The sequence below is a fragment of the Bubalus kerabau genome, chromosome 2 (assembly GCF_029407905.1).
Source record: "Bubalus kerabau isolate K-KA32 ecotype Philippines breed swamp buffalo chromosome 2, PCC_UOA_SB_1v2, whole genome shotgun sequence".
Classification (NCBI taxonomy): domain Eukaryota; kingdom Metazoa; phylum Chordata; class Mammalia; order Artiodactyla; family Bovidae; genus Bubalus; species Bubalus kerabau.
The window spans coordinates 93,247,849-93,272,894 of NC_073625.1; the positions used below are offsets into that span (position 1 = coordinate 93,247,849).

At 37.8% G+C, this 25,046-nt stretch overlaps 1 protein-coding gene across 1 annotated transcript in view; it reads left to right on the forward strand.

The window, feature by feature from the left end:
• Nucleotides 1-3,257: 3,257 nt before the first annotated feature.
• Nucleotides 3,258-25,046, forward strand: part of ZPLD1 (zona pellucida like domain containing 1) — a 51,443-nt gene continuing 29,654 nt past the window's right edge. The window contains exon 1 of the mRNA XM_055570261.1: nt 3,258-3,363. Within this exon, the coding sequence (XP_055426236.1) occupies nt 3,258-3,363 (106 nt within the window). The remainder of the gene's footprint in view (nt 3,364-25,046) is intronic.

The window sequence follows — 25,046 nt, forward strand, 5'->3', positions numbered from 1 at the left end:
TGATTCAACTAATCAGGGCTGTTCCTAGGCCTGGGCCACCTTCGTGTCATGCAGTCTAGCACAGAAAAAGGTGGCTTAGCCCAAGGAACACAGGCTCTGTCACTACCCCTCTCTATTGGATTGAGAAAACCTTCCATATGTCCAGACCATGCTATTGATAGCTTATGGTGAACGATGTCAGATTCGTGGTCTCCAAGAAAGATTTAGCTTTGGGACCAGAGGCCAGGCTTGAATACTCAGAGCTTTTGTGTGGCCAAAGTTTTATTACAGTGAATAAGGACAGAGAATGCTTCTGACATAGACATCAGAAGAGCAATGGAGAGTGCCCCACTTAATAGTCTTGTCAAGGCCTTTCATACTTTTACCAGACCCACTCCCACAACATACATTTTAAATTTACAAGATTAGAACTAACAATAGAAAGGTCTTACCAGACCCACTCCCACATAAAATAACAGAAGTAGTCAGAAGGTTCCTGTTAAGGAGAAACATGTCCTTAAGCAAGATACATTGTTGTTATATAATTAGTACAGAGCTTAAGGGAAAACATAACCTTGAGAAATATGAGTTGTTTTGTTGTGTAATCATTATCTCTGGGCTTAAAGAAAATAACTTATGTCTTATGTGACTAAGACAAAACAATGTAGAAAAAAAAGTTTGTCCTTTTCTCCTGCTCCAGAGCCCTGGGCCCTTTCCTCCTTGAGGGCCCGGACTCCTTATCAACCCACCTAAGAATTAACTCTCTCACTATGTCCCTTTTGTGTTTGTAGTTTATAAAGTCTTATGATCATCATCTTGGTTTTCAAATGTTACATATAGAGGATGCCTGAGGGAGGACTTGAATCTGTATCTGCTAAAATAAAAACCAGTGGGTTTTCTGTTAAAGCAAGCTGCCTTCTACCTCTACCTTCTACTCTTCAAAAAATTACTTATTAAGAGTTTTAATATCTATGACAGGCTGTAAGTCTTGTTCAAAGTGTAGGGCTACATCTTTTAGACAACCTCAGATCTGATCTAAAGTTGTAAAGCAAAGGCTTTACTAAACTGCTGTTAGTGGGCTGTTTCAAGTAACATGTGTTTCTTAACTATTTTTGGTAAACATAGATGTGTCCAGTTTAGCCTGTAATAATAATTCTCAATTCTTCCACAATGAGGCCCTCCTCTCTGATTTTAAAAAGTAATTTTCTCCCTCACAATGCCCATATTATAAAATACATCTATTAAACAAATTGCATTCACTACTCAAGAATTTGTTTTTATATGAAAAGATCTATTAAAGGGTACACAATTTTAAAAGCTAAAAAAAAAAAAAAAAAAAGATGATAAATGGCAACCAAAATAACACTAAATGTATTTAATAACAGATGATGTTTAGGTAGCTTATGCAGAAAACTCTCATCAGAAAGATCTGGAGTTGAATTCTAGTCCCTCCACTTGTTTTCCATGTCACTCTAGTATCCTGAGACTAATTTTTCTTTTTCAGTACACAGAGTAGTAAATTCAATATCATCTAGTGTTTATAAGGGTATGAATGAGGGACTATAGGAAAATTATCTGGCAACACACTGCTTTCTTTGTATACAGCATCCACTCAATAAATATTATTTTTCTCCTGTGAGAGAATATAAAAGCTAGAAAGCATTTTTGAATAATAAAAATGACTCACCAATGAAAATTCCTAACTGAGTCCCTCAGGCTGCGAGACCTCTCTAGATAGAGAGACAACAGTGTGTGTCTCCAGTGCCTTCTAGAAATTAATGGAGTTCATCATGAGCAGGAAGTTGTGGAGACTTCACTGTGTGTGTGGTGGGATGTACCTTTCAGACATAAGCTGCTGTCTTTCCTAACAATCTTCTGTAGACTCCAAAAGAACAAGGCTGTTGTAATCTATCTGAAATGTCCTGAGGAACTAGATATTGAAGGCATAGGTGTGGTCAAGAGACCCCGGGGTCTGGGTCAGCCATTTGTGTGAGCCTTTTGTTATAGAGTGTCCTACCAGATCAGGCATATGGTTGTTCTTCCAAAAGTCATTAGGTTTGTGTCTGAGTGGTAAGTGACAGTGACAAAGAAGGAAGCTCCTGTTGAATTAACATTTTTTTCTGTTTATTTTTGGGAAGAAAGTCCTGCTTTCCTTTCCCACATCCTCAACAACGTAACTTTGTTAATAATAAACATGTTATACTAAAAACATGATTCAAAAGCAAGATGTATTTCCTTCCCTTTGCTAAAGACTACACTTGGTCATCTAAGGGAAGATCATTAAAAACAGCTTAGACATTATTATTCCCCAAAACCCAAAAGCTTTAAACATGCAATAAATTATTTGAGTAAGCTATTTACAATTTTATTTTCTTTTTGTTTTTTATTCACAGACAAAAACCACCAACCCAAAATAATTTTTTTTCCCAATGCACAGACTGTGCTCTGATAACAAGCTGGGCATTTCTAGAAGATATTTTAACTCTATAAGGCCAGTAAAAGACTTAGGAAAAAAAAATTAAACATCAGGCTGACTGGTATTTAAGTGTTAAAGTCAATTTATATTTATTTGTTCAACACATATTGACAACTTCTATTATACTCTTCTAAGAATTCAAGGTTTTCATAATTCTATATCAGATATCATCCACTAATGAGCAGTCACTGGAGGAACCATAATATTATTCCACACATAGTATTTTTCTGTTCTCCCTTTTCTTTACTCCTTTGTTTCCTGAGAAAATGATATATAAACCATCGATTTTGAGAAATATAAGTATCCTGGAATTCCTTTGCTGAGAGGAAAGATTTCTTGACATTATTTGTTCATTAATAGCATTGAGGATTCTCTGAAAATCGATTCTTGGGGATTAAATCCCTCAGACTATGGATATTCTACTTTAAATGGTGTCATTGCCTCCACATCATCAGTCTGCTTTGCTATGGTGTTCTAGTCTACCAAATACTTGGTTTGAGTTCTTCCTATTTATAATAAAAATCTTTCATTTACAAATGTTTTGATTTATATCTTAGCTCTTCTACTACAAAAGTATAGCTTTGTTATACTTAGCAAACTGGAGTCAAAGAATGAAAATAATTTTGCAATGTTGTAGCCAAAATCTCTGCCTTATTGTTGATAATTATTTCCGATAGTCCTTAGGCCTGCATGGATGTAGACTTATCCAAGAGTGAGTTGAGATCAGCCTCAGTCTTCCCAGCAAGTAAGAGTGAAGGCTGGTGATGTCCACATGAAGAATAACTCTTTTCTAGGTTTTGCAATGGAACAGATATGGTTGCTGTTGCTACTAACAACTAGAGTGCTTCCAGGGTCTGCTCAGTTCAATGGCTACAATTGTGATGCCAATCTCCACAGTAGATTTCCTGGTAAGTCTGAAACCAATCTTTTCTCTAATTGTATCTGTAAAGAGTGATTATGTTTAAATAGAAAATCATTTAAATGCGTATGTAAAATGAGGAGGATATCTGTCTTTATTAAGTGGATATTAACAAATGGAAAATGACAAAAGACATTTTTCTGAAGTTGTAATTTATAACCACATTAACATATAAAGTGTTCATTGTATTAGTTTATAATATTATAATGGTTGCTCACAGATGTGAAAACTATTAGCTAATGATTCATAAAATTGGGAGAGGCTAATATCATTCAAAATTTGTCTACGTGATAGATTTTTTCTCATAAATGAATTCAGACTTTAAAAATTTCCATTATATTCTAATAGATTTATTTAGGAGGAATACTTAGAAAATGATTGTGAAATATTATACAGCACTCAAACAAAATACTCTTTCAATGAAATGTTGGTCACCAAAAGTACACAGGCCAGCTTCAGAATGCGTTTCAAGCAATCCATTAATATTTTGACAAACATGAGACTTTGACCATCTTGATGGGTGTGTCCCACAGGTTGTTAAAATCTGCATTTTTTTAGAGGTAATTTAAGGTTTCACTTAAGTATTCATCTTTTTATATCATCTGAAGTTATAGAGCTCTAGTTCAATATTTACAAAAAAAAGGATTAGGTAATCTGAAACTATGTTTCTACATATGTATTGCAAACTGAGATACATTCTGCCATGTTTTACATACTCCTGTGTTTGGAGGACAGCAGAGCAACAGCACACCTAGACAGAGCAATCAGTAGGTAATTATTTAGTTGATGTGAAGTTTCTAATTTATTTGAACACAGGTAATCTGGCTTGCTCCAGAATAAAGAAAGAATATGTAGAATATCTTCATGAGCCCAGATCTAGTAGGAGACTATTTGGTAGGTTAAGTAAAATAAGGAGTTCAGGATGGGGACTGTCTAAAAGCAAGTATACAAAGGTAAGTTCAGGCAGGGTTCTTAATGATTTTGAATACACAAATGATAGGATTTTTTTTTAACCTTTTTACTATGGAAAATTTAAAACATATTCAAAAGTAGAGATTAGTAAAAAAAACAAAAACAAAAACAAAAACACACACCCATAGTAATCATCCAGCTTCATCAGTTGTCAGCATTTATAAATTTTGTTTCATATGTCTTTCCTACTACTCCCATCTCTAAAATATTTAAAATAAATTCATTATTCATGTTTCATTATATATAAGTGACAAGAACTTTTAAAATCATTACACTTATTTGTTTAATAAACTTAATAATAATTCCTTAATATTGTTCAATATTCAGCCAAGTTGCCGCTAAATCAATATGGTATATTTGTTGATGCATTTCTTGAGTCTGTTTTAATTTATAGCATGCCTTAGCTTTCCTAAAATGCCATTTATCTCTATAAGTAACTTGGTCATTTGTTTCTTAGAATTCCAACACTTTGGATCTGGTTGAGTGTAACTCCTTTGTGTCATTTAACATACTCCTCTTTTCCTATATAACCTGTTAACTTATTAGATCTAGAGGTTTGAATAAATAAATGCAGGTTCAGTAGTTTGGGCAAAAGTAATTTGTGTAATGAAAGTGTTTCAACTTTATTTTGTATGCAGTGAAGAGCCATTGCATCTTTTTAAACACACCTTTTTAAGGATTTTATGTGGTCACATTTTATTTGAGAAAGTAGACATTGGGAAAAGGTGTGAAAGACAGAATCAAGTTAGAAAAGAATAGAGGCAGAGAGAAATGTCACGAAGCCACGGCAACGGAAGAGGTAGAAGGAGGTACAGTATTTTGTGGTGGATACATCAGAACTTGAGAACTGATTTGATTTGGGAGGTGAGCCAAGAAGACGAGAGGGTATTTTGAAATTGAATAATTGAATGTTGATACTGTTAACTGACACTGAAAGCATAGGGCATTTACATGTTTTAGAAAGGAAGTTTGGATTTGAAAAGAATGATTTTGAAGTACTTTTAGAATGTAGAGAGGCAGCCTCTACCCAGAAGTAGGAAATACAGACCTGGTTTGAGGAGAGAGGCTGAAAACTGAAAAAAGCTGTGTGAGAGTTGAATCCCCGTGCAGCGAGTGAGCAATCAATGAGAGACAGGAGAAGGCAGAAGGAAAGGTGTGGAAATACATTACTCTTTAAATAACTGGTGGTAAAGGAAAGAGGGGGAATAAGCTGAGCCAGCAATTAAGTGAAAAAAGAGGATTTGGGGATTAGAGGACTAGAGACACCTAATCTATTACATAAGAATATGAATCAGCAAAGGGGAAATATTCAGAGACTGGGGATACTAACCAAAAAAAATACTAACAAAGTATATACATGAGCAAAGGGAAAGTATTCAGAGACTGGAATACTAACAAAGAAATACTTCATGTAATGAGGAAAGAAAATATGGAAGAGATCAAAGGTACAGGTGGTAGGAGTTCATTTTGGAAGAGTGGTAGTAGCTATTTACTTGATTTAGGAAAGAAGAGAAATAAAAGATACAGGCTGAGAAGTTGAGAGGTTTTAATTGTGTTCATCTCCTCAGTGAAGTGGGAGGCATAAGCCCTCAGAGAGGAGGGGCCTGGCCGAGGCCTGGGAAGGGCAGTCAAGTCTTACTCTATTACGGATGGAAAGGAAAGCCAAAATGTAGGAAGATTACTCAGTAGAGAGAATATAGCTGATGTTGTAGTTATTATACTTGTAAAGGTAAATTGAACATGTAAATGAGCCAAGGAGTGACTAGGACAGCAAAAGGAAGTATTTTTCATGTGAAAGTGAAAGTGAAGTTGCTCAGTTGTGTCCGACTCTTTGCGACCCTATGGACTATAGCCTACCAGGTTTCTCTGTCCATGGGATTTTCCAGGCAAGGATATTGGAGTGGGTTGCTATTTCCTTCTGCAGGAGATCTTCTCAACCCAGGGATCGAACCCGGGTCTCACACATTGTAGGCAGATGCTTTACTATCTGAGCCACCAGGGAAGTCACCATTTTTTTTTTTTTTTTAATGTGGTAAATTTTAAAAATGATGTGGAAGCTTCCATCTACAATAGCACTTGCAGATCACCAGCATCAAAATCAGCTGAGATAGTTGTTATGTTTGGACTTCATCACTTCACCCCAGATGTGCTGTGCTGTGCTTAGTTGCTCAGTCATATCTGACTGTTTGTGACTCCATGGACTGCAGCCCATCAGGCTCCTCTGTCCATGGGGATTCTCTAAGCAAGAATACTGGAGTGGCTGCCATGCCTTCTCCAGGGGATCTTCCCAACCCAGGGATCGAAACTAGCTCTTCTGCATTGCAGGCAGATTCTTTACTGACTGAGCAACCAGGGAAGCCGTTCCCTCCGATATATAGTGTCAAAATCTCTGAGTGTAGTACTGGGCATTTTTAAAAAGTCCTGCAGATGAGTCTCATATGCATTATGATTGAGAACAATTGACAATAATGTGTTAGATTATTGAGTCCATTATTCCAGTCAAAAGCATAATCATGTATTAAGGAAATATAACTAAAAACAAAATCTTCTCCCAACCCAGAAATCCTTTCCACTAACATAGCAGACATGAAAACACTCATTGAATTAGCATTAAACCAGGATATGATGTTCAATACAGGCAATTCACTGAAAGTTTGCAAAGGCAGAAAGGAGTTTCCCTCTTTTACATAGTCAAGCAGAGACAACAAATTATATGCATATTTTCAAAATAAGTAACAACTGTCCTAAAGTAAGAGGGCTTGGCAGCACCATTTGTCATGTATAGTTCATCCTAAATTTACCTGGTTATTGGGGTGATCATTCCTGCTAGTGTATTAGCTTTAACCAGAGAAAAAATAAAATTCTCACATCTTTATGAAAGGAGGTACTTTTGCAATTTGAAGCAAGGTTCCAACTGAAGTTAGGCTCCCAGCCTTCGCAGACTGTGATATAAGGGTACTACTTTCCTTGATGTTTATATTTCTAAGAGATAGTTCCCAAGTCCTTGAGAAAGAAGTCCCTCAGTCGTAAAGCTAATTTTCAAAAGAATTTATATACATTTCACGAAGATGAGAAAGTACTTATGTATTTTCTGATATAAATGATCTCTGTATTTTCAACAGGGAAAATTAAAATTTGTATTTGTTCTTACAGATTTTTGCACTTTTATTTCTGTTGGGCTTAGACAATTATCCAAACTTCCCAAACCTATGCATATACACACACATATTATTGCAATTTAAAATTTATATTAAAAAGTATCTAAAATTCAGATAAATTAGAAAGCCCAAGAGAGGCTTTAGTTATATGGATATTCTTTTCAAGAATTTTTGCAGCCCAGTTTTTAAACCCATTTGCGCAGATTGCTTGCAAAAGAAGATCAGAGTGAATAAATAAAGCCTGAAGGTTAATTGCTCACTTCCCTCTTGACTTGTGGCTTCTCTTCCACATCAAGATCACCCTTGATGTCATCAAGAGCTCCACAAGCTGCTCAGATACTAAGCAAAGGCCTAGAATGAGAATGAGTCTGGCAAAGGAAGGAGCTATCTAAATGCAAAGTAATGTTAATAATGATGAGAGTAATCATCTCACCCTATCTGACCTTTGCTGTTTCATGACATTAGAACTATTTTCTTTAATTTCCATGGCATTTATCCTTGAGTCAAGGGAACTATCATGGTTTAATTTCTTTTAAATTTAAAGGGACACCATTTAATTTTAAAGGTAGTTAACTCTTGGCTATCCAAACTAGTAGTAGGGAATAGACTCTTGCCCCACTGACATTATAATTATGCTCTTCCAAGAATAAAACTCAAACCATAGTTGACTTTTCAAGTACCAAGGAATTACTTGGCTGCCAAAGTGAAATATACAGGTAAGTCTTTTTGGCCTCTGCAATAATGTACACTAGTCTCTCTTTTAGAAGACGGTATATATAAGAGTCTGCTTGAGCTTCTAAGCCCCTAAAGAAGTCTTTAATGATAAAGGCACAATCAAGGAAAAGATTAGGTTTATGACACCAGAAACTTTGTGACCTGACATTATTTTATGATGAACTAATGAGTCACAGGAAACTGAATGTTAGTGTTATATAACTTGTCATTTTGTATTCTATTTGAAATAGCACCAAGAAGGAGTAAATACAATACATTACATAATTTTCTCTTTTATTTCTTAAAACAAACCTACAAAACTGTTTTTAATTTTCATTTTACAATACAGAGATTGAGGATTAGAATTTGTCTAGTACTGGGAAGCTAGCAATTGTCAGAGATATAAAACTAGAACTCTTTTCATCAAACCATGATGCTTAAAGTAATTTTGAACACTAAGTTTAAAAAATGTTATCTATAGAAAACCAAACAATCCAATTATAAGTGGGCAAACAAATGAATGGACATTTTTTTTTTTCAGAAAAGCTGTATAGATGGCCAAGAAGCACATGAAAAGATACTCAATATCACTAATCCTCAAGGAAATGCAAGTCAAAACCACAATGAGATATTATCTTACATTTTTCATAATCGGTATTATGAAAGAGACAATAGATAACAAATGCTGGTGAGAGTGTAGGAAAAACAAGAACACTTGGGCACTACTGATGGAAATGTAAATTGGTGTAGCCCCTACGGAAAACAGTTTTATAAAGATTCCTCAAGAAAGTAAAAACAGGACTACCATACAATCCAGCAATTCCATTTCTGTGCATATTATGTGAAGGAAATAAAATCATTGTGACAAAGAGACATCTGTACCCATATATTCACTGTAGCATTATTTACAAATAGCCAAGACATGGAAACAATTGAAATGGTTATCAATAGATGAATTGATGAAGAAGATGTGAGATACACACACACACACATATGTGCACAATTCAACTATAAAAAGGAGGGAAATTCTGCCATTTGTGATAACATGGATGGGCTGTAAAGGTTATTATATTAAGCAAAATGCAATACAGAGAAATACAAATCTACATGATCTCATTCATAGGTAGAATCCAAAAGGCAAAACCAAAGCTCATAGAAAATGAGAATAGATTTTTTGTTACCAGACTCAGCGGTGGGGACATAGGAAAATGAAAGAGAATGGTGAAAATGCACAGACTTCCCATTATAAGATAAGTAAATACTAGGGGTGTAATGTTCATTGGAAGGACTGAGGCTGAGGCTGAAACTCCAATACTTCGGCCCTCATGCAAAGAGTTGACTCATTGGAAAAGACTCTGATGCAGGGAGGGATTGGGTGCAGGAGGAAAAGGGGACAACTGAGGATGAGATGGCTGGATGGCATCACTGACTCGATGCACATGAGTTTGGGTGAACTCTGGGAGTTGGTGATGAACAGGGAGGCCTAAAGTGCTGTGATTCATGGGGTCGCAAAGAGTCAGACACGACTGAATGACTGAACTGAACTGAATGTTAAACATGAGATTATAGTTTACACTGTTGTATATTTAAAATATATTAAAAATTGCTAAGATAGTAAATCCTAAAATTTCTCATTACAAGGGGAAAAAAGCACTTTTTCCTTGTGTGTGTGTGTGTGTGTGTGTGTTTGGTATCTATATGAATGATGGCTCAACATTAAATTTATATTAAATTTATTTTTATAATCATTTCACAATAAATGTAAGTCAATTCATTATGCTGTAAACCTTAAACTTATATGGTGTTGTATGTCAGTTAGGAAACAAAGCTTACAGTGAATGGTGCTGGATTCTTGATTTCCAAAGAAGATTTAGCTTTGGGACCAGAGACCAGGCTTGATCACTCAAAAGCTTTTGTGTAGCATAGTTTTATTAAAGTATGAAGAGGGATAGAGAAAGCTTCTGACACAGACTTCAAAAGGGGGACAGAGAGTGTCCCCCACTCACTAGTCTTTGCAAGGGAGCTATATACTTATTTAATTGGTTATTCAGTTCAGTTCAGTCACTCAATCGTGTCCGACTCTTTTTGACCCCAAGAACCACAGCACACCAGGCCTCCCTGTTCATCACCAACTCGTGGAGTTCACCCAAACTCATGTCCATTGAGTCGGTGATGCCATCCAGCCATCTCATCCTCTGTCGTCCCCTTCTCCTCCTGCCCTCAATCTTTCCCAGCATTAGGATCTTTTCAAATGAGTCAGATCTTCACATCAGGTGGCCAAAGGATTGGAGTTTCAGCCTCAACATCAGTCCTTCCAATGAACACCCAGGACTGATCTCCTTTAGGATGGATCTCCTTGCAGTCCAAGGGACTCTCAAGAGTCTTCTCCAACACAGTTCAAAAGCATCAATTCTTCTGCTCTCAGATTTCTTTATAGTCCAACTCTCACATCCATACATGACTACTGGAAAAACCATAGCCTTGACTAGATGTACCTTTGTTGACAAAATAATGTCTCTGCTTTTTAATATGCTATCTAGGTTGGTCATAACTTTTCTCCCAAGGAGTAAGTGTCTTTTAATATCATGGCTGCAATCACCATCTGATGTGATTTTGGAGCCCTTCAAAAATAAAGTCTGACACTGTTTCCACTGTTTTCCCATCTATTTGCTATGAAGTGATGGGACCGGATGCCATGATCTTAGTTTTCTGAATGTTGAGCTTTAAGCCAACTTTTTCACTCTCCTCTTTCACTTTCATCAAGAGGCTGTTTAGTTCTTCTTCACTTTCTGCCCTAAGGGTGGTGTCATCTGCATATCTGAGGTTATTAATATTTCTCCCAGCAATCTTGATTCCAGCTTGTGCTTCCTCCAGCCCAGTGTTTCTCATGATATACTCTTCATATAAATTAAATAAGCAGGGTTAATTGGTTATTACAGTAAATCAAAAGAATGTCTCAATGCTGTATAGATCTCACTAGACCCACTCTCACCATTTACATTTTAAGATGACAGGTTTAGAACTAACAGTAGAAAGATTTTACCAGACCAACTCCCATAGAATACATTTTAGGATAACAGGATTAGTCAGAAGGTTTTCAAGAAGGAGAAACTGTCCTCAAGAAGGACACATTGTTGTTATATGATCCTTAGTACAGAGTTTAAACTGAGTTGTTTTGTTGTGTAATCATCTGTTCTGGGCATAAAGAAAAAACATTTTATGTGACTAAGACTAAGGAATGTAGAGAAAATAAATGTTTGTCCTTTTCTCCTCCTTGAGAATTCCAGATCCCTCTCTCTTCCTCTAGGACTCCGGACTTCTTATCAACCTGCCTAGGAATTGAATCAATCAATTGTATCTCAATAAATGTGAAATTTGCTCAATAACATCAGATATGCAGATGACACCACTGTTCTGACAGGAAGCGAATAAGAACTGAAGAGCCTCTTGATGAAAGTGAAGAGGAGAGTGAAAAAGTTTGCTTAACTCACCATTCAGAAAACTAAGATCATGGCATCTGGTCCCATCACTTCATGGCAAATAGTTGGGGAAACAATGGAAACAGTGACATCCTTTATTTTTTGGGGCTCCAAAATCACTCCAGATGATGATTACAGCCATGAAATTCAAAGACGCTTGCTCCTTGGAAGAAAAGTTACGACCAACCTAAATAGCATATTAAAAATCAGAGACATTACTTTGTCAACAAAGGTCCATTTAGTCAAAGCTATGGTTTTTCCTGTAGTCATGTATGGATGTGAGAGTTGGACTATAAGGAAAGCTGAGCACTGAAGAATTGATGCTTTCTAACTGTGGTGTTGGAGAAGACTCTTGAGAGTCCCTTGGACTGCAAGGAGATCCAACCAGTCCATCATAAAGTAAATCAGTCCTGAATATTCATTGGAAAGCCTGATGCTGAAGCTGAAACTCCAATACTTTGGCAGTTTGTATCTCCTGATACAAAGAGCTGACTCATTTGAAAAGACCCTGATGGTGGGAAAGATTGAAGGCAGGAAAAGAAGGGGACGACAGAGGATGAGAATGTTGGATGGCATCACTGACTCAATGGACATGAGTTTCAGTAAACTCCGGGAGTTGATGATGGACAGGGAGGCCTGGTGTGCTGCAATCCACGGGGTCACAAAGAGTCAGACATGACTGAGTGACTGAACTGAACTGAACTGAAATGTAAAAACAGCATGCAAATGGAGAATCACAATAGAAATTGCCATATTAAAGAATTTGAAAAATCCTGTGGTAGAAAAATTTATTTAGCTTTTATCCAGAAGCATCTTTACTAAGGAAATCTTTCTTTTCCCTAGTTCAGTTCAGTTCAGTCGCCCTACGTGTCCGACTCTTTGCGACCCCACGAATCGCAGCACTCCAGGCCTCCCTGTCCATCACCAATTCCCGGAGTTCACTGAGACTCACGTCCATCGAGTCAGTGATGCCATCCAGCCATCTCATCCTCTGTCGTTCCCTTCTCCTCCTGCCCACAATCCCTCCCAGCATCAGAGTCTTTTCCAATGAGTCAACTCTTCTCATGAGGTGGCCAAAGTACTGGAGTTTCAGCTTTAGCATCATTCCTTCCAAAGAAATCCCAGGGTTGATCTCCTTCAGAATGGACTGGTTGGATCTCCTTGCAGTCCAAGGGACTCTCAAGAGTCTTCTCCAGCTCCACAGTTCAAAAGCATCAATTCTTTGGTGCTCAGCTTTCTTCACAGTCCAACTCTCACATCCATACATGACCACTGGAAAAACCATAGCCTTGACTAGACGGACCTTTCTTGGCAAAGTAATGTCTCTGCTTTTCAATATGCTATCTAGGTTGATCATAACTTTCCTTCCAAGGAGTAAGCGTCTTTTAATTTCATGGCTGCACTCACCATCTGCAGTGATTTTGGAGCCCCCAAAAATAAAGTCTGACACTGTTTCCACTGTTTCTTCATCTATTTCCCATGAAGTGGTGGGACCGGATGCCATGATCTTCGGTTTCTGAATGTTGAGTTTTAAGCCAACATTTTCACTCTCCTCTTTCACCTTCATCAAAAGGCTTTTTAGTTCCTCTTCACTTTCTGCCATATGGTGGTGTCATCTGCATATCTGAGGTCATTGATATTTCTCCTGGCAATCTTGATTCCAGCTTGTGTTTCTTCCAGTCCCATGTTTCTCATGATGTACTCTTCATATAAGTTAAATAAGCAGGGTGACAATATACAGCTTTGATGTACTCCTTTTCCTATTTGGAACCAGTCTGTTGTTCCATGTCCAGTTCTAACTGTTGCTTCCTGACCTGCATACAAATTTCTCAAGAGGCAGGTCAGGTGGTCTGGTATTCCCATCTCTTTCAGAATTTTCCACAGTTAATGTGATCCACACAGTCAAAGGCCTTGACATAGTCAATAAAGAAGAAATAGATGTTTTTGTGCAAGTCTCTTGCTTTTTCCATGATCCAGTGGATGTTGGCAATTTGATCTCTGGTTCCTCTGCCTTTTCTAAAACCAGCTTGAACATCAGGAAGTTCACAGTTCACGTATTGCTGAAGCCTGGCTTGGAGAATTTTGAGCATTACTTTACCAGCGTGTGAGATAAGTGCAATTGTGTGGTAGTTTGAGCATTCTTTGGCATTGCCTTTCTTTGGGATTGGAATGAAATCTGACCTTTTCCAGTCCTGTGGCCACTGCTGAGTTTTCCAAATTTGCTGGCATATTGAATGCAGCACTTTCACAGCATCATCTTTCAGGATTTGAAATAGCTCAACTGGAATTCCATCACCTCCACTAGCTTTGTTCATAGTGATGCTTTCTAAGGCCTACTTGACTTCACATTCCAGGATGTCTGGCTCTAGGTCAGTGATCATACCATTGTGATTATCTGGGTCATGAAGATCTTTTTTGTACAGTTCTTCTGTATATTCTTGCCACCTCTTCTTAATATCTTCTGCTTCTGTTAGGTCCATATCATTTCTGTCCTTTATTGAGCCCATCTTTGCATGAAATGTTCCCTTGCTATCTCTAATTTTCTTGAAGAGATCTCTAGTTTTTCCCATTCTGTTGTTTTCCTCTATTTCTTTGCATTGATCACTGAGGAAGGCTTTCTTATCTCTTCTTGCTATTCTTTGGAACTCTGCATTCAGATGCTTATATCTTTCCTTTTCTGCTTTGCTTTTCGCTTCTCTTCTTTTCACAGTTATTTGTAAGGCCTCCCCAGACAGCCATTTTGCTTTTTTGCATTTCTTTTCCATGGGGATGGTCTTGATCCCTGTCTCGTGTACAATGTCATGAACCTCCATCCATAGTTCATCAGGCACTCTGTCTATCAGATTTAGTCCCTTAAATCTATTTCTCACATCCACTGTATAATCATAAGGGATTTGATTTAGTTCATATATTAATGGTCTAGTGGTTTTCCCTACTTTCTTCAATTTAAGTCTGAATTTGGCAATAAGGAGTTCATGATCTGAGCCACAGTCAGCTCCTGGTCTTGTTTTTGCTGACTGTATAGAGCTTCGCCATCTTTGGCTGCAAAGAATATAATCAATCTGATTTCAGTGTTGACCATCTGGTGATGTCCATGTGTAGAGTCTTCTCTTGTATTGTTCGAAGAGGGTGTTTGCTATGACCAGTGCATTTTCTTGGCAAAACTCTATTTGTCTTTGCCCTGCTTCATTCCGTATTCCAAGGCCAAATTTGCCTGTTATTCCAGGTGTTTCTTGACTTCCTACTTTTGCATTCCAGTCCCCTATAATGAAAAGGACATCTTTTTTGGGTGTTAGTTCTAAAAGGTCTTGTAGGTCTTCATAGAACCGTTGAACTTCAGCTTCTTCAGCGTTACTGGTTGAGGCATCGACTTGGATTACTGTGATATTGAATGGTTTGCCTTGGAAACGAACAGAGATCATTCTGTCATTTTTGAGATTGCATCCAAGTACTGCATTTCGAACTGTTTTGTTGACCATGATGGCTACTCCATTTCTTCTGAGGGATTCCTGTTATTTGAATGAGTACCAGTATTTCACAGGAAATACAATAGTTAATCAGCTTATTTCATTGATAGACTTCTTGGGTGAGTCAATCAAAATGAGCTGTCCTATTTTGTGTTAGACTTTGCTTGCCCATTACACTGTTCTGTGCCCAAAGCCAGGGTGGAAAATGGGATAATTATTCCAGGGAATATGCTCTGGCCCTCTGTGCAGATAAGAAAGGCCAGCACTCCTTCTTTCCTACACAGCAGTAGTGTTTTGGCCCCAAGCTGTGAAGAGGATGCCTGCTTTCACTTTGCATCTGTGACTGCAATTACTGTACCTGATGAGGCAGAAGAACTGATCCAGACAGCGATTGCTGATCACATCCTGATTAATCTTCAGTGATAAAGTGCACTGTTGAGAAGAGGAATTCCTCAGCAAGTGCAATGACTGAATGATTCAGAGTCCCTCCTTTTCTTTATTTTAATAATGAAGTTCTTTACTGCATGGAATTTTTTATTTCTTCTACTTGTGTGAGTAAAACCTATATTCCTTCTTCTGCTTGAAAAAGTCTGAACTCTTCTAATTCTAAAGAATGTGAAGCAGCAAGTGCAAATAGAAGTCTGCAGTTTGTCTGAGATTGTATATTCATTTCTTACAATTCTGCAAACCACAGCTTTCATTCACTAATGAAAGACAGATGTGGAAAATTGAGGTGGCCAGGTACCTGTTCAATACAGAGAGGAAACCTGAATTCCTAATCCACTTTAAATTCTTCATCAACTGTTGATATTTGGGGTAGATAAAATATCAGTATCCCTTTAAACTTCTTGCATTTTTAGCTCCAAAACCTCAATATTGTATAAAAACTCAGGAGGAGTAGTTTTCAAAAATGAGTTAAAACAACACAAATAGCATCTGTTTTCTAAGCAATTTTTTTAAAGTTTATGTAGTGTCAAATATCACTACTCTCATTTTATAGAGATAGAGATGGAAATAATATATAAATTGCTTTTATAATCTGCTAAGATTATACAGTTTTCGAATATCTATTGGAGTACAAGAAATAAATAGAGTTGACCCTCTGTATCCACAGGTCCCATTCTGTGGATTCAACCAAACTTGGGTTGAAAATATTGAGGAAAAAAAAAAATTCCATGAAGTTCCAAAAGTAAAACTTGAATTTGCTGTATGCCAATAAATATTTACAAAGAATTTACATAGCATTTACAATGATTTACATAAATTTTACATTGTATTACAAATAATCTAAAAATGATTTAAAGTATACAGGAGGATGTGCATGTAGGCTATTTGCAAATACTATGCATGCCATTTTAATTAAGGGATTTGAGCATCTGTGGATTTTTTTTTTAAATTTTGGTATCCAAGGATGATTCTAGAGTCAACCCCACATGGGTATTGAGGGATGACTGTCCTGTATTTCCAGGTGAGATTTCTATGGTACTACAAGGCAGCATGGGGCTTCCAGGTGGTAATGAATGGTAATGAATCTGCCTGCCAATGCAGGAGACCTGAATTCGATCCCTGGGTTGGGAAGATTGCCTGGAGGCGGAAACAGCAACCCATTCAAGTCTTCTTGCCTGGGAAATCCCATTGCCAGAGGAGCCTGGCTGGGTATAGTCCATGGGATTGCACAGAGTCAGACAGAACTAGTGACTGGGCACGAACTCACAAAGTGCACTCTTCAGCATACAGAAAAGGCTTTTCCTATTGTATCGAATAGGTTCTGGTTCCTATGATCAATTTTAAACTAATGCCACCTTAAAGCCCATTGATACAGGGACAATCACATTCACAGAAATACCTGCCTCAGAAGTGCACAGAGCCCTTGTCTGCTCACAATAGATTCACCCAGCCTCACCCATGTCTCTTTAATTGTTTCAAACAGTGTTCAGGGCATAGTTGCCATTTGAAGTGAATGTCCTGCTCTTCTGGTTACTAAACTGCTATGGAAAAAATAAATAAATAAAAAATAAACTGCTATGGATTGTGGAATGGGGTTGAGTAATGTAGGAGAAAAAGGTTCTATTTCTAATTTTACTTCACACATGGCCACCCGAGCACTAAAGTAGACCTATTTGGGCTCAATCTCACAAAGCCTTTCACAAGTGCTCTTGCACTGCATTTCAAACTAGTAAGTTCCTCAGAAAGAAAGTGAATGAGACACACACCCATCCTCTTCATTATTCATTTCTCTCTCTTTCATGTTCCTTTTCCATTTAAATCTCTCCCACTTATAAGCATATAAATCTTACAATTTAGTGGGAGTGCTTAATCCCACCAGATGGAACCCATCTAAGGATTTGCTTCTGCCTAATCAAAATGTATTGTGTAGGGGAGAAAAAATAATTTCCCTTTACCCTTCTAGGTCCTTAGCTGAGGGTCCCTGTAATTAAAGAGAGATTAACAGGAGAAAAACAAACAGAAGTTTCATAACATGTTAACCTTTTCAGGCTCCAAAATCACTGTGGACGGTGACTGCATCCATGAAATCAGAAAATGATTGCTTCTTGTCAGGAAAGGGATGACAAACCTAGGCACTGTGTTGAAAAGCAGAGACATTACTCTGCTTTCAAAGGTCTGTATAGACAAAGCTAGGGTCTTCCCAGTGGTCACGTATGGTTGGGAGAGTTGGACCATAAAGAAGGCAGAACACCAAAGAATTGATGTCTCTGAACTGTGCTGCTGGAGAAGACTCCTCAAAGTCCCTTGGACAGCAAGGAGATCAAACCAGTCAATCTTAAGGAAGATCAACCCTCAATGTTCCCTGGAAGGACTGATGCTAAAGCTCCAGTATTTTGTTCATTTGATGTAAACAGCCAACTCATTGGAAAAGTCCCTGATGCTGGGAAAGATCGAGGGCAGGAGAAGAGGGCATCAGAGAACAAGATGGCTGGATGGAGTCACTGATGCAATAAACATGAACTTGGGCAAACTCCAGAAGATGGTGAGGGTCAGGGGAGGCCTGGTGTGCTGCAGTCCATGAGGTCTCAAAGAGTTGGATACGACTGGGCAAATGAACAACAAAACCTCCTATATTCATGGGTGATACTTAAAAAAACTGAGTAACTCCCTGAAATGGCCCAAGTCACCTCTTTAAATACTGTCTCCAGTTAAAGATAAAAGAGATGTTGGGGAAGCTGGCTATGGGAGGTTATCAAGCAAAGCATAGCAAACAAGAGTATTGTTGTTATGCAGATTTAGGTCAGTAGCCTCCATTTTTAAGAGTTTCTGAAGATCTAGTTGTTCTACTCTTTCTTCCTGGTAGGGAGAGGGAGACACACAAATGGAGAGTTCCCTTATAAATGTAAATGTCTCTTTGAGAAGTGTAACTTCCACTTGTTTTCAGGGATTCTCTTATGTATGCTGTTTCAAAAACCTAATCAACTTAAGATAGTCCTTCTGCCCAGGAGGCATATTTTGAGGTGGCAAATTCTCCCCTTCACTTACAACACTGGCATCACATGGGAACTTGTGAGAAATGCAAAAATGAGGCCTCATCCTAGATCTACTGAATCAGAATCTGCATTTTAATAAGATTCTCTGTAATGCATATTCATAAATGCTGATTGGGGCATGGTACTCATGATATCTTGCCAGATTTGTGTTGTTACATAACCACAGTATTTATGCTAACCCCAACTGGGTGCCACATACTTGCTCACTGTTAATGACATGAGGGATTAGCAAATCTATTGCTATTAAGGGGGAGTGATTTGTAAGATGAATTATTAATAATAAAGCAAGATAATTGCTAGACTAATAATACACTTAAAAAGGCTAAATACCTAAACAAATAGCAAAAATTCATTAATTTCATATTATTTACCATATTGAATTAGAAAATATCTGATGTAGAGAAATTTGATGTTCATTTAAAATTCTGGATCTCAAGCAATTGGCAGAGAAAGGATAGGATATATGAGTTCTGGATGAACAGTCAAGATGAGCCCGTATCATTGTGTACATATTTTCTTTGTGAATCTTGAAAGTTGATATTAAAAAGTTAGACACTGTGAATGCAGTTTGTCAAAGAGTTTAATTAAACATATATTTTTTTAAATTTAATTTTATTTTTAAACTTTACATAACTGTATTAGTTTTGCCAAATATCAAAATGAATCTGCCACAGGTATACATGTGTTCCCCATCCTGAACCCTCCTCCCTCCTCCCTCCCCATTCCATCCCTCTGGGTTGTCCCAGTGCACCAGCCCCAAGCATCCAGTATCGTGCATCGAACCTGGACTGGCAACTCGTTTCATACATGATATTTTACATGTTTCAATGCCATTCTCCCAAATCTTCCCACCCTCTCCCTCTCTCACAGAGTCCATAAGACTGTTCTATACATCAGTGTCTCTTTTGCTGTCTCGTACACAGGGTTATTGTTACCATCTTTCTAAATTCCATATATATGCGTTAGTATACTGTATTGGTGTTTTTCTTTCTGGCTTACTTCACTCTGTATAATAGGCTCCAGTTTCATCCACCTCATTAGAACTGATTCAAATGTATTCTTTTTAATGGCTGAATAATACTCCATTGTGTATATGTACAACAGCTTTCTTATCCATTCATCTGCTGATGGACATCTAGGTTGCTTCCATGTCCTGGCTATTATAAACAGTGCTGCATATTTTAATAGACACTTCCTGAGTATTTGTCGGAGAAGGCGATGGCACCGCACTCCAGTACTCCTGCCTGGAAAATCCTATGGACGGAGGAGCCTGGTGGGCTGCAGTCCATGGGTTTGTTAAGAGTCGGACAGGACTGATAGACTTCACTTTCACTTTTCACTTTCATGCATTGGAGAAGGAAATGGCAACCCACTCCAGTGTTCTTGCCTGGAGAATCCCAGGGACGGGGGAGCTTGGTGGGCTGCCGTCTATGGGATCGCACAGAGTTGGACATGACTGACGTGACTTAGCAGCAGAGTATTTGTTGGGCACTCTGACAAAACCCACAGCATTTAATGATTTCATAATCTAGTGGAGAAGCAAATATCCACTCTCAGGAATAATGTATGAAGCTTTGTAGACCCATAGGGTAATGTGGAATAGGGCAGAAGAGAATGATTACATATCATTGGAAAAGTGAAGTCTTATAAAAGGACACCTTAGAAATTACTTTTCTGTTCTCAGCCCACTTCTCTTACCTGACTGCTATCAATGAATATTTCATCTATTATTGATATACTGAGTATTGATGATTATCAAGTTTATAATTCTTACTCTTTACTATCCACTAAATATTAGAGGGAGGCCTTGTGTGCTGCAGTCCATGGGGTTGCAAAGACTCGAACACAACTGAGCGATTGAACTGAGCTGAACTGAACTCATATAAATTATGAAGCAATAGATTGCTCTAAGGATTACAAAGTAGTGGTCCTTCTTCTCAAAGACATCACAGTCCATAATGGGAGATAAGTATGGTGCACATTTACAGAACAATTGGGCAGATAATGGAGTGGGATAGAAAGAGAGCCTCGCCCATACTAGCTGATAAGGAAGTTTCCTGGAGAAGATGGCACTGAGCTAAATTTTGAAGTATCAGTAGGAGGTAACAACATAAAGGAGTGGAAAACAGCACAAAGGGGACAGCATGAATCAGGACACAAATGTGAAGTAAACATGCTCAGGCTGGTTAGGAGCTGGATGATTCCATTTTCCTTTGACTTTAAAAAGCAAAGAAGTAAATGGTGGGGAATGAGATCAAGTAGCAAGCACACAGGCAAGACCACAGGAAACCTTCCCATGCAAAATAATCTCTGTAAGGTAGCAAAATATCTACTTAAATATGAAATCAAATTGTCAACTACTAGAGCATGCACTGAGAACTCTATTTATGCCTAGGGAAATAGAGAGTGAGTATCACTGCCTTATTTGGCATACCATAAATGTATGGAAGTGAATAGATAGCATTAAATATGTCACAAGAGAGATATAATTCCCTTAATTTAAACCAACTGAAGATTTTATCTTCTTCACCTTTGTTCGAGAGGAATTAATTGATGCCTATGCTAGCTTAACAAGAGCAATGATTGCTTTGTCCAGACTTTGTGCTCTCTTTTCTTTTCTGTTTTATAACTGGAGACTAACCGGTGGAATGGAACTGAATTTGCTACAAGCTGATCCCACTTGGAGAAATGATAACAAACTAAAGATTTTACATTTTAAGAAAGGGACCTGTTCAAATCCATCCTAATCTAGCTTTCTGAAGACTTGTCACTCTCCAGAGAAACACATTCTTCCCTGGTTGTATATAGTAAAGACATCTATTCAGCACACCTTTTCCATTTGTGAGGCTTTGAGGGAAGAAAAAAATGCTACTTCATGTTGCCAAAGGGCACTTCTGTCAAAAGTAGAGACATTTTTTTCCATTGTTAACAGTTGCTCTCAACAACAAATTTTTTTAGCCTTTTTATTGTCCAATCCCTGGCCAGAATTGCAACAATCCTTTGAACAATCAGTTCAATTCAGTTGCTCAGTCATGTCTGACTCTTTGCAACAGCATGGACTGCAGCATGCCTCCCTGTCCGTCATCAACTACCGGAGTTTATTCAAACTCATGTCCGTTGAGTCGGTGATGCCATCCAACCATCTCATCCTCTGTCATCCCCTTCTCCTCCTGCCTTCAATCTTTCCCAGCATCAGGGTCTTTTCAAATGAGTCAGCTCTTCATATCAGGTGGCCAAAGTATTGGAGTTTCAGCTTCAACATCAGTCCTTCCAATGAATATTCAGGACTGATCTTCTTTAGGATGGACTGGTTGGATCTCCTTGCTGTCCAAGGGACTCTCAAGAGTCTTCTCCAACACCACAGTTCAAAAGCATCAATTCTTCAGCACTCAGCTTTCTTTGGAGTCCGACTCTCACATCCATACATGACTACTGGAAAAACAATAACTTTGACTAGATGGACCTTTGTTGGCAAAGTAATGTCTCTGCTTTTTAATATGCTGTCTAGGTTGATCATAACTTTTCTTCCAAGGAGCCAGCATCTTTTAATTTCATGGCTGCAGTCACCATCTGCAGTGATTTTGGAGCCCCCCAAAATAAGGTCTGTCACTGTTTCCATTGCTTCCCCAACTATTTGCCGTGAAGTGATGGGACCAGATGCCATGATCTTAGTTTTCTGAATGTTGAGTTTTAAGCCAACTTTTTCACTCTCCTCTTTCAATTTCATCAAGAGGCTCTTTAGTTCTTTACTTTCTGGCATAAGGGTGTTGTCATCTGCATGTCTGAGGTTATTGATATTTCTCATGGCAATCTTGATTCTAACTTGTGCTTCATTCAGCCCAGCATTTCTCATGACGTACTATGCATATAAGTTAAATAAGGAGAGTGACAATATACAGCTTTTACATTCTCCTTTCCCAATTTGGAACTAGTCTGTTGTTCCATGTCCAGTTTTAACTGTTCCTTCCTGACCTGCATACAGATTTCTCAGGAGGCAGGTCAGGTGGTCTGGTATTCCCATCACTTTAAGAATTTTCCACAGTTTGTTGTGATCCACACAATCAAAGTCTTTGGCATAGTCAATAAAGCAGAAGTAAATGTTTTTCTGGAACTCTCTGGCTTTTTCGATGATCCAACAGATATTGGCAATTTACTCACTGGAGTACAAAGTTGAATATCTTAGTTTCCTGCTCTCTGGGACTTTCAATTTATTGAGAAAACAATTATGCAAATGTGTATGTGATTCAAAGTTAATATGATAGTATAGGAATAGAGTAGCATACTTTAGGTTTGGGATCATGAATGTGTTTGGGAAAGAGACAATGAAACTCGAGACCTGAGGGGTGAGTAGGAGTTTCTCAGATAAGGACTGGGGATAAGAGAAGCATCTATGGAGGTGAAGAAGACCATTTAAAGGTCTTATGTAAGCTTTGTTAGGCTTTTTAAAGTGGTCACAGTATTTTATTGAGGACAAACATATAAAATAACATATACCAATTTTAAGGGTGTGGCTTAAAATTTCACCATATGTTTACACTCATTATCAACACTCAGATTAAGATAGAGAACAATTTTATCACCCTCCAAATTTTCTTTATTTCCCCTATTCTAGCTTCCCTTATGGCTCAGATGGTAAAGAATCTGCCTGCAATGTGGGAGACCTGGGTTCAATCCCTAGGTTGGGAAGATCCCCTGAGGAGGGCATGACAACCCATTCCAGTATTCTTGCCTGGAGAATTCCCACAGACAGAGGAGCCAGGAGGGCTACAGTCCATGGGGTCACAAAGAGTTGGACATGACAGAGAAACTTTCACTTTCATTTAAGGAATTCCCTGGTGGCTCAGATGGTAAAGCTTCTGTCTAGAATGCAGGAGACCCAGGTTCAATCTCTGGGTTGGGAAGATCCCCTGGAGAAGGAAATGGCAATCCACTCCAGTACTATTGCCTGGAAAATCCCATGGACAGGGGAGCCTGGTAGGCTACAGTCCATGGGGTCGCAAAGAGTCAGACACAACTGAGCGACTTCACTTTCACTTTCCTCTATTCTAGACAGTTTCCCCCCGGAGGTAGCCACTATTCTGGCTTCTGTCACTTAGATACATTTAAAGAACTGAAAAAAGTTCAATGAAATGGTTGTAGAGACCAAGGGGGATAATAGAGAGGAGATGAGAATGCAGAGGTAGGTAGGTGGTGGGCCACAGAGAATCTTGAGGAACTGGTTCAAGATTTTAACTTTTGGCTGGAATGAATGAAATGAATAGCTGTTGAAAATCTGCCCAAAGAAATAAAATGATTAGATTCACATTTAACAGTTATACTAAACAGAGGGCATTAAGAGCAGAATTAAAGGAACCAGTTAGGAAGTTAATGTAATATTCTAAGAGAAAAGATAATGGTTACATGTGCAAAGGAACAGCATGAAGATGGAGAAAAATCAACAGATTTAAGAGGTAATTTGAAGTTTAAATGTTTGAAACACTTAAACATTTGTTAAAAAGAACTCATTATTTTAATAAGAGCATCATTTAAAAATTATAGTTGCATTTGAACAGCCACTGTCATTGAAAGCTAATAGATATATTCTCTGAATTTTAAATGGTATTTATTATATTCTATCTTGGCACAGTATAACTTCACAATGAATTCATTTTATTTTCTACCTGTAAAGGGAATGTTGCTTGGAGTTTTCCATACGAACTAGTCTAATATTTGCCCTTTGGCCATAAAAAAGATTTTCCGTCTTTCTTTCACTATGAAAAATTTTTAAATTTTTTGTATTGAGTTTAAAATCATAATCAAACATAGAAATTTCCATTTTGATTTATTCATGTCCTCAAAATATGACTCATTTTACTAACGAAAACCAGTATGGAGAATAAACACTCCAAAGAAACATGCCATTGAACATTTTTGCCCTGAGGTTAGAACTGATATATTTAAGAAAATTTACTTTATGCTAAAAAATCATGAATGAGATTTACATATTACTTATATCATTAGCCAAAAATATTTTATTTTGCTTGTTTTACTTTTTTGGAACAATTAAGGTGATTTCTCCAAATAACCTAATCCAATTTTTTTTTTTTTTTTCACCTTTTGAAAACCAGTTGTATGTTTCAGATTTTTATCCCAGTGGTAATAGCAAGAGTGGTAAAGAGTGATAAGGTTACTGTATTAATTTCCTAAATCTGCTGTAACAAAGTGCCACAAGAGAGTGACTTGAAACAACAGAAATTTATCGTTTTGCAATTCCAGAGGCCAAAAGTTCAAAATCAAGGTTTAGTAGGGCTAAGCTCCCTCAGACTCTGAACAGAATTCTTCCTGGCATCTTCCTGGTGGTTTGCTGGTGGTCTTTGCTGTTCCTTGGGCTTTTAGGTGCATC